The 11142-nt window shown below is 41.1% G+C and overlaps 1 protein-coding gene across 1 annotated transcript in view; it reads left to right on the forward strand.

Annotated features, from left to right (window-relative positions):
- The window catches only part of AAMDC (adipogenesis associated Mth938 domain containing), a 38922-nt gene extending 32008 nt beyond the window's left edge, over positions 1–6914 (forward strand). The window contains exons 3-4 of the mRNA XM_081798901.1: positions 4895–4990; positions 6739–6914. Coding sequence (XP_081655027.1) covers positions 4895–4990; positions 6739–6879 — 237 coding nt within the window. The 3' untranslated portion in view covers positions 6880–6914. The remainder of the gene's footprint in view (positions 1–4894; positions 4991–6738) is intronic.
- Positions 6915–11142: the final 4228 nt, after the last annotated feature.

Here is an 11142-nt window from a genome sequence, read left to right on the forward strand (position 1 = left end):
TTTGCTGAGTTTTTTTTTTAAGATTTTATTTATTTGAAAGAGAGACAGAGAGAGAGTGAGAGAGCACAAGCGGGGGAGCAGCAGAGGGTGAGGAAGAAGCAAGGCTCCCCACTGAGTAGGGAGCCCAGTGCAGGACTTGATCCCAGGACCCTGGGATCCTAACCTGAGCCGAAGACAGACACTTACCCTTACCCGACTGAGCCATCCAGGTGCCCCTGCTGAGTTTTTGGGGTTTTTTAATCATAAATACATTAACTTGGTTAAATGCTTTTTATGCATCAATTGAGATAATTTACATGCTTTTTTTTTCTTTATGGTGAACTACATTGATTTTTCAATGTTGAACCAATCTTGGATTTGTTAATGTTTTCTTGAGGATTTTCATTAAATATTTAAAAGAAAATTCACCAAAGAAGTCATGTGTGCCTAGAATTTTTTCTTTAAAACCTAGAAAGGTTTTATTATAAGTTGAGCAGTGCCTGGGTGGCTCAGTCAGTTAAGTGGCCAGCTCGTGATTTCTACTCTGGTCATGATCTCAGGGTCCTGGGATTGAACCCCACATCCAGCTCCCTGCTCAGCAGGGAGTCCGTTTGAGGATTCTCTCTACCCCTCCTCCTACCCCTCCCCCTGCTTGTATACGCTTGCTCTCTCTCTAAAATAAGTCTTTATTTTTTTATTATTTTTTTATTTTTTAAAAGATTTTATTTATTTGACAGAGAGAGACACAGTGAGAGAGGGAAACACAAGCAGGGGGAGTGGAAGAGGGAGAAGCAGGCTTCCCACAGAGTAGGGAGCCGAATGCGGGGCTTCATCCCAGGACCCTGGGAATATGACCTGAGCTGAAGGCAGACACTTAATGACTGAGCCACCCAGGTGCCCCTAAATAAGTCTTTTTTAAAAATAAATTATAAAATCAATCTCTAACAGCTATAGGATTATTCAGATTTTCTATTTCTTATGTATTTTTAATAAATTGTGTTGCTCAAGGAATTTGTCCATTTCATCTGCCATGTTTATTAGTGTAAAGCTGTTTCCAGTATTTTTTTCTTATTCTAATATCTGTAGGATCTACAGTGATGTCCCCTTAATTCTTTGATATTTATGATTTATGTCTTCTCTTTTTTTCCTGATCAGTCTTTCAAAGGTTTTATAAATTTTATTCATCTTTTTAAAGAATCAAGTTTTGACCTTGTTGATTTTCTGAATTGTTTCCCATTTCATTAATCTATATACACATATATTCATTATTTTCTGTCTTCTACTTACTTTGGATATGATTTGCTTTTCTTTTTCTAGCTTTCTAAAGTGGGAGCTTAGACCATTGATTTTAGACCATTTTTTTCTATTAGTATTTAAAGTGATAAATTTCCCTCTAAGCGTATTTAGCTGTATTCCACAAATTTTAATATATTTTTTCCTTTGTCCTTTGGTTAAAAATACTTTGTTCAGTTTCCAGTTACTTTGTGGCTTTTCTAAATATCTTATTGTAAACAATTAAGTCTATTTTGTCAGATAAGATATTCTGTATTATTTCATTTCTTTTAAATTTACTGACATTTAAATTATGGCCTAAATTTTACTCTGTCATAGTGAATGTTCCATGTACTCGTGAAACTATATGTGTTCTGCAGTTATTGGGGGTAGTAACCAGAAATGTCTATAAGGACAAATTGATAGTGTTGCTCAAATCTTCCGTTTCCTTAAGGACTCTTTGTCTATTTGTTCTATCAATTACTGAGAGAGAGTTGTTAAGATTTCCAGCAATGAGTGGTGTTGTCTATATCTCCCTTTAGTTCTGTTATTTTTGTCTTTACATTTTGTAGCTCTTTTACTAACAGTATACAGATTTGGAGTTGTTATATTTTTGTTGATGAGTTGGTCCTTTAAGCATCATGATACGACACTCTATCTGTAGTAATACTTTTTGTCTTAAGGTCTACTTAATCTGATATTATCTGAATAATATGAGATCAATCTGATGTTAATATAACTATACCAGGGGCTCCTGGGTGGCCCAGTTAGTTGGGCATACAACTCTTGATTTTGGCTCAGGTCATGATCTTGCGGCCATGAGATTGAGCCCACATGGGGCTTTGCACTAGGTGTGGAGCCTGTTAAAGATGCTCCCTCTGCCTCTGCCCCACCACCCCTCTCTCTTAAAAAAAAAAAAATTAGGGTGCCTGGGTGGCTCAGATGGTTAAGCATCTGCCTTCGGCTCAGGTCATGATCCCAGGGTCCTGGGATCGAGTTCCGCATCGGGCTCTCTGCTCCTTGGGAGCCTGCTTCTCCCTCTGCCTCTCTCTCTCTCTCTCTCTCTCTGTCTCTCATGAATAAATAAATAAAATCTTTAAAAAAAATTAAAAAAAATATATATGCCCCCACACCATCTTTTTATTAGTGTTTGTGTTTTATGTCTTTTTCCATCCTTTTACTTTCAACCTGTGTCTTTGTATTTAAAGTGCCTACCTTGTAAGTAGTGTTTAGTTGGATCTTGCTTTTTAATCCAGACAATCTTTGCCTTAAACTCTTTAGGGGCGCCTGGTGGCTCAGTCGTTAAGCGTCTGCCTTCTGCTCAGGTCATGGTCCCAGGGTCCTGGGATCGAGCCCCGGCTCCCTGCTCCACAGGAAGCCTGCTTCCCCCTCTCCCACTCCCCCTGCTTGTGTTCCCTCTCTCGCTGTGTCTCTCTCCATCAAATAAATAAATAAAATCTTAAATAAATAAATAACTCCTTAGTCCAATATTATTATTGACATAGCTATGTTTAAGAGTTTCATCTTGCTATTTGCTTTCTGTTTGATCTCATGTTTTTCATTCCTTTTTGGGGGGTTAATCAACTATTTTTCAAATATTCCATTCTCTATCCTCTATGGTTTTTTTTAGCTTATGTGTGAGAGAGAGACAGAAACAGAGAGAGAGATTGTTCTAGGGAAGATTCAGGTTCACACTTGAACTAACAATTATTCTGCCTGCAGTGGGCCAGGCACTGGGCTAAGCACAACTCTATGTGGTCAGTAGATTTATTTCTTTCAAGTTTCAAAAAAGTTGCTCCCTGGGTTATAGTATTCTAACGAAGTTCATTAAACTGAAAGTTAAACATGTTTCAGTTCAAATCCCAGCTCCACCACTTAAAAGTTGTGTCATCTTGGCCAATGTGTATATATTTTGTGAGCTTTAGTTTCCTTATTTATAAAACAAGAATGGATGTTTTAGTGCTACTTTATAGGATCACTATAGATACCACATGGAGTAATTTCTATAGATGTATTATGAAAACTGTAACTATAAACATGTTAAGATATTTCAGGAATTTTTTTTTAAGATTTTATTTATTTATTTGACAGAGAGAGACACAGCAAAAGAGGGAACACAAGCAGGGGGAGTGGGAGAGGGAGAAGCAGGCTTCCCGCGGAGCAGGGAGCCCGATATGGGGCTCGATCCCAGGACCCTGGGACCATGACCCGAGCTGAAGGCAGACGCTTAACGACTGAGCCACCCAGGCGCCCCAAGATATTTCAGAATTTAATGAAAAGACTCATTTACTTTCCTTATACCTTTAGAAATATATAAATTTCATTCCTATCTCCTCTATCATCTTTCAAAACTAAGAAACTCTTCTTTCTTTGGTACATTTGTTGTCTTCATGGTATTTTCAGTTCTTTCCTTATACCATCTCTAACTGTGATTAGAATGTACCCCTTCCACAACCACTGCATCAAGGCATAGTTCTTTCTGCTGATACTTCAAGACCCAATTAAAATAGCATGTCATTCATGACAACTTCCCACTCATATTTATTCACTTGCTCTTCTGAGACCCTCGACTCTATTTTAAATAATCTCATCCTATTGTAACTATTTCCACACAGTCACTAACCTTAAGTGACTAAAACTCCAGGGACTGTTTGGTTCATCTCAGTATTTCCAGTATTGAGTATAGAGCCTGGTACAGAGTAAGTTCAGTAAATACCTCTTGACTGAATGAAAGGATAGAGATAGACAAATCCGGGAAGGAGAGCTTTTGTCGCCGAGCTTCAGTGCTGAGACTGTCGTCCCTGTACAGATACGTAGTAGGTGAAGCCCAGTAGTTGGGCTGGTATTTACTAAACTCCCACTTTCCTATTTGCTGCAGTGGAAGCATTTCAGAAGCCACCATCCTTTAATGTTGGATTAATGTCATTAAATACCTTATCTTTAATATCCCTGGGAGAATCTGACAAGACTTTATGGAGTGATAGGTTTTAAAGCATCAACAGAAGTTTTTTTTGAGTTAAGTGGGAAAGGAGCTCAGAAAAAGGTAGATTCTTATGAGTCTCTCCACAGTCCGAATTTTGGCTTGGTGTGCAAGTGCTTTCTTCTCCCACCCTCTTTCTATTCATTCACTTGTTGAACTCTGGTCATACTGAGCTACCTTTAGTACTCCAGATTTTTCTTTCCTCTGAGACTTTGTTCATGCTATTCCCTGTACTTGGAATGCTTTGTTCCACTGATTTCCTTTAACCTGGCAAATACCTGTTTGTCCTTTAGGTCTCAGCTTACATCTAGGCTTACCTCCTCTGGGATGCGTTCCCTGACCATTTGCCCCGATCCTACAGGTCTGAATTAGGTGCTCTTTCTCTGTGTTCTCACAACACCCTGAACTAATGTCCTTGTAGCACTTGTAAAACTATTGACGTTTCTTTTTAGTCTCCTATATTTTTCACTACACTTAGCATTCCTTAAGGCATTGAATCTTCTATTATTCCCAGGGCCCTGAATGATGCTTGGCACAAAATAAACCTCAGTAAACATTTTCTCAGTGAATTAATGGGTGAATGAATGAATCCCACAAGAATGCCAACTGCAAAGAAAGGTTAAAAGAACGGGTAGCTGGTATACTTTCTCTTTCCACATCCAGCATTCTCCTGGTGTGCAGCCTGCAGATGTGGAGGAAGTTGTCAAGAAGGGTGTACAGACCCTTGTGATTGGCCGAGGGATGAGTGAGGCCTTGAAGGTAGGTATTGGGGAGCACAGCATTCCTGAGGACAGTTGGTAACCTCTTGGACCTTTACCTTAGAAATATGTCCTTCTTGGGAGCTCATCTCAGTATATCATGCACCCTCATTTTGCTGAGCCACTGGATGGCTCAGGATAAAATAAGGGATGTTAGTACTCTTCCTCATCGGGGTTGGACTGTCCAGTCTCTACCTTACCCTAGGCCTGTGTTGTTTCAACTATATTTCAGAAATTCTTCACTCCTGGAATTCTCAAGCTCTATAACAATATTTGGTTCTTTAGATTTTCACAGTACTTCACACTTCTTTTTGTACTTCACATTTTTATAGAACTTTTTATTCTTTCCTTGAACACAATCAAGTTATGTGTTTTTCCCCTTTCGAAAAAAATACTTATTTTTATTGCACTTACAGAAATAATACATGCTTATTGCAAAACCATTGATGCAGAAATGTTGAAGTAGAAAAGTGGAAGATCCCCACCCCCATCTCCACATTTGATGTTTACTGCTCCATGCAGCTGCAAATATATACTCTTAGGCGTACAGATATACATGTATACACTTAGAATGATTTTTACATAAATAGGATCACATCGTACGTATTTTCTGTAACTTCTTACTCACGTTATTACATTGTGGACAGCCCTTCACATAAGTATAGAGAGATCTACCTCATTCTCTCCTTTATATAGATGTCCTAAAATCTACTTCCCTACCGATAAAGGTGCTATTTATTTATTTTTTGTTTAACCTATTTTTTCCCATTAAAATAATTCCTTTCTATAAGGCTATTGTTATTATAAAATTGTTCAAACATAGAAAAATATAGGGCATTTAAAAAATATTTCAGAGCTCCTTCTGAGGCAGAATCTAATTAAAGTCAATTTAAAATAATATTCAGCACAAGCCAGAGTTAAAAAAAATATCCAATAATAGCTGCCACTATTGAGAATCTTTTATATAAATTAATTTACAAACATTCATTCAGTGCCTTCTATGGGTCAGACACTCTTCTAGGCACTGAGACAAGATAAAAGATAAACAAGGTTCATGACCCTCTTGGAAAATTAAATAGTAGACAATTTCAGATCGCAACAAATGCTGTGAAGACAGACTTATGAGGGGCTGCTCTAAATGGAGTAGTCAGGAAAGACCTTTCTGAGGAGACATTTGAGCTGCAGTATCCATACATTAGTTAACTTCATCCTCACACCACCCTGTGTGTATTTTTATCCCCATTTTATAGAGAAGGAAACTTCTCTATAAAATAGCTGGCCTACATGGCAAAGACTTTAGACTCAGGTTGGACTGACTCAGACATTATTCACATTTACGTGCTAGACATTTTCTGTACCTTAGCTGAATTAGTTTTCATACTAGCCCTGTGAGCTAGGTATTATTATTCCTATTTACAGCCATGGAAACAAAGGGTCAGAGAATTGAATTCACTTACCCAAGGTCACACTGCTAAGATTTAAATCCAAAACTGTCTGACTCCAAAATCCATCCTCTTCCCATTTCAATTTCACCTGAGTTTTGTGCATGCATGATGCTTCTGTCAACTTCCTAGAAGCCTTGCTGACTCCTTGGGGCTCCCTGTCAAATTTTGGACTGGTGACACGCTGGGTGATCGAGTAGTGACCGTTATCATTGTCTAATTTTGTAGAGAACCCTTGCCTCATGGCAGGAAAGGAAACCCAGGAGGGCCTTTCCCCTGACTTACTCATCTTTTCTGCTCTTCCCAGGTGCCTCCATCCACTGTGGAGTACCTCGAGAAACAAGGCATTGATGTGCGGGTCCTCCAGACAGAGCAGGCAGTGAGGGAGTATAATGCCTTGGCTGCCCAAGGCATCAGAGTGGGAGGGGTCTTCCATTCCACATGCTGATGGAGCCTTAAGGAGAATAAATCACTAAGCAACAATGCCTGTGATCATCACTCTTAGCATCTCCACACCGGCCTCCCCAAGCATTTTTCAACAGCTGTTCACGCCAGGTCCTGTGCTAGGCTTTGGGATGCATGGTAACGAAGGCCAGGTCCCTGAGGGGAACTGAAAATCAGGGGAGAAGACAGATGTATATAATACACTAAATGTTAGGCCAGAAATATGAGGAAATAAGGGCAAAAATAAAGCTTTCTGCTTTGAAGGCCAAGGAGAAGTTTCAGAACATTAAAATTACATTGCAGTTGAAGCTTTGGAATGTTTACCCATCAATTCAACCCAGTTTTATTGAGTACCTGATATGTCAGACACTGCTGTAGACTCCAGAGAAACAGCAACAAAAGTCTTAGCCTCACAAAGCTTCTAGTCTTCTTTTTTCCTAAAATTTTATTTGACAGAGGCACAGCGAGAGAGGGAACACAAGCGGGGGCATGGGAGAGGGAGAAGCAGGCTCCCCACTGAGCAGGGAGCCCGATGCAGGACCCGATCCCAGGACCCTGGGACCATGACCTTAGCCGAAGGCAGACGCTTAACGACTGAGCCACCCAGGCGCCCCACAAGGCTTATATTCTAGTGGAGAAAAGAAACAATAAATCCATAATGTAAGTAGAACCTGTTATGAAGAAAAATAAAGCAGAATAAGAAGACAAAGAATAAAGAAGGCTATTTCAGGTATGTGGTCAGGAAAGGTCTCTGTGCAGATCGCCAATGAGCAGAACCCTGAGTGAAGTGAGGGAGCACTCCAGTAACAGCAACGGGAGGAGCTTGGCCCTGATACTCTGGATCCTAGGCAAGCTGTTCTACTAGCTAAACCTGAGCCTAGCTGGACAGTTCTCCCTGAGCTGCAGATTCTCTTGCTGTCAAATGATGGGGCTAGAGTAGATGATCTGTAACCGCCATGGATAGTCTTTGTTAAATACCAGCTATCTTTTGTGAAGCCTTAGAATAGACAGAACTCTAATAAATTATAAGCATCACCTTAGTTTTCATTCCTCCCCCTCTTTAAAGAGGAGTATGGGCTTTGGTGTCAAATGACCTTGACTTTGAACTGTGGCTTTCTACCACTCGCTGGTTGGGCATTTATTTAATCTCTTAGAGCTGCAGTGTTCTCATCTGTCAGATAGGGATAATAGTACCTGGAGTTATTTTGTAGGTATTAAATGGGGTGATTCATACAATGTCTTAGCACACTGCTTGGCATGTAGTGAGGACTCAATAAGTTGAAGCCATTGTTGTCATTATATTTTGATTAATGGGTCTGCTGTGTGTCAACTAGTTTCATGTTATGGTTTGTAACATATGGTTCGCAGCCTATTTCATAGATTTGTAGAATGCTGGAGCCCAAAGGAATTATGGACTCTATTCTCTCATTTATTCTCTTTCATGCCCATTTACTGAGTCCGCTAATTTTTTATGACTAGTTATTGCTGGGCCCTGGGAGTATGGGAATAAGTAAGTTAGAATTCCTGCCCTCAGGAGTTACGTGAGAGAGAAAACAGACAGTGATAACAGTGTGTTAACATTATAATAGTTACAAGGTCCAATGATGGCCTAAAGGATGGCCTAATCCCACCAGGATGGAAGGGAAAGTAAGGAAGACATCACGAAGACCATGACACAAGCTGAGTCTTAAGAATAAGGTGTTTGTTTATTCCCCAAACATTTGGCAACTTTTAACTAAACATTTACTAAGTCAAGTATTTATCACAACCGTAACTAATACCCCAGCCCTTGTTAAAGCCACAGCCCCAGAAAGCTGGTTTTTGCTCCGCGTGATCCTGTTACCTCCTTGGCTCAGTTGGGCATCTGACAAGGCAGCCCATCCACAGACTGAACAGCAACTTAAGATGTGGCTTGGCAAGAAAAGGTGAGCTAAGACCATTGGAATGGAAAGTGAAGGGATCTTTCCAAGTTCACCCAGCAAGGAAGTGGCAGAGCCAAGAACAGAACCTGATGCTGTGTCTTGATGTCCTTCTACTATACACCTCCTTAAAAGGCCTATCAGAGTGGGGCACCTCACTGGCTCAGTCAGTAGAGCATATGACTCTTGATCCCAGGGTTGTGAGTTCAAGCTCCACATTGGGCGTAGAGTTTACTTTAAGGAAAAAAAGGGAGGGGTTTGTGGGAGTAAGATCCTCACAGACCTGACTCCCAGCCTGGAGGTCTGGGGAAGTCCTGCTTAGTGCCCTTTTTGCAACCAGCCATTTGACAGATACAGGATCTTTCTAGATCTCAGCTCAGAAAGCTGAGGCACCTATGTAGCTAGGAGGGTATTTGATGAAATTCAGACTGTTTCTCTATTGATGCAATCGACTTTTTTTTTTTTTTAAGTGAAATGTAAAGTGAGACATCTCCAGTGGGTGTTGAACTGAGTGTGGGTGTAATCAGTGTTCCTAAGTGAGTTGTCTCCACATTAGAGAGAACTTAGTACAAACTTCTTAGAGACAGAAGTATCTGGCAGTGAGATCATTAAACTTTGTATAGAACCTGCTAATAAATAGCTCCTATTTCTGAATCTGTTCTACATGGTCATTGCTGGAAATGTACAGAACCGGAGAGAAGCTATTTTTCCACATGACACCACACTTAGTCCTATGTCTTAATCATTAAGCCCTTTGATTTGATTTGTAGGTAGCACAGCCCTCTCTGCCCACACTTAATTTCTTCTAGCTTGAGTGGTTCTAAGACAAGAATTCTACCAAGTGCTTTCTGTGCACCCTATAATTCTGTTCGCAGAAGTCAATCATGTCAAAGCCAAATATAAAGTCCTTTTGGAAACCTGCATCCCAGGGCTGGCTCCTGCAGGCATGCCGTGGGACTGCTAAGTTTGCTCTGGATTCATAGACTCATTCACTCCTGCCCTGCCTGGTACGTGCTGGTAGCTGCGCCGGGGACACCACACACGTTTCTTGCTGTGCAGGGACTCAGATTAGTTGGAAGAGACAGACGTAAACATACGGTGATGGTACTGACATTGCAACCTGCCACGAAGCTACCTAGAGAGCTGTTTTGTCTGTCTCAGAATAATTTTAACATTTATTTATCATTTATTTTTTAATTGGGTATTTTTTTACATGAAAATGCAGATTTCTGGCTCTTCTGGAAGAACCAGAAGATCTGATACCACCAGGCCCACACTTAGAAACCACTGAGCAGAGCTGAATAGCAGCTACCTTCTGACCCTGACTGAAGAGAATGGGAAGTCTCTATTACCTTCCTACAGTCCACCTGACTCCTTTTTTCCTGCCTTTCTTTAAAAAAGGTTTCCATTTCTGAACCTGCAACAAACACTTAAATAAATATGCCTCAAGAACATATAGGAGGCTGTCAGAACATGGAGGCAATGAGCCAAGCCCACCGGAGACACAAGATACATTCCAGAATGAGGCTCAGTCCTGGAGAATGAGGAGTCGTAGGAGACACTCTGAGGAACATATTCCAGGGCTCAGCAGGTCCAAAGGTCTGATGACACAAGACAGCATGGTGAGCGTTGGGCACAACTACAGGATTCTCTCTTGCCAGAGAAGTACACAGAACGTGTGGCACACGCAGAACGAGGCTGGAGACGACAGAGGCATGAAGAGCCTTCAAGAATATGACTTTAGACTTTATCCTGGAACCAGCAATGGGCCACGTCAAAGGGACTTCAGCAGGGGAATGGCATGAGCAGATCTGGGTTTTAGAAATATCACTCTGCTAGCTGTGTGAAGAATGGACTGAAGGTAGCAAGATCTGAGGCAAGATCTTTAGGAGGCTAATGCCACATTTTAGGAGAGATGATGGTAGTCTGCACTGGGATAGAAACCGAGTATGAGAAGAGGATGAGTCAAGAAACATTTAAGAAAGCAGAATCTAAAGGACCTGATGGCTATGTTTATCTGAGGGGTGCAGAAGGAGTCCAGTGTGACACACAGGTTTCTGGCTTTGACTGCCGGGCACATGGGAGACCACTTACACAGAACAACAGATCCATTAAGGAAACCATGTTGGACTAAGAATCAGGAGGCCTGGGGCGCCTGGGTGGCTCAGTCGTTAAGCGTCTGCCTTCGGCTCAGGTCATGATCCCAGCGTCCTGGGATCGAGTCCCACATCGGGCTCCCTGCTCGGCGGGAAGCCTGCTTCTCCCTCTCCCGCTCCCCCTGCTTGTGTTCCTGCTCTCGCTATCTCTCTCTGTGTCAAATAAATAAATAAAATCTTTAAAAAAAAAAA

This window comes from Leptonychotes weddellii, chromosome 11 (assembly GCF_054177405.1).
Source record: "Leptonychotes weddellii isolate Sample4059 chromosome 11, ASM5417740v2, whole genome shotgun sequence".
In the NCBI taxonomy this organism is placed as follows: domain Eukaryota; kingdom Metazoa; phylum Chordata; class Mammalia; order Carnivora; family Phocidae; genus Leptonychotes; species Leptonychotes weddellii.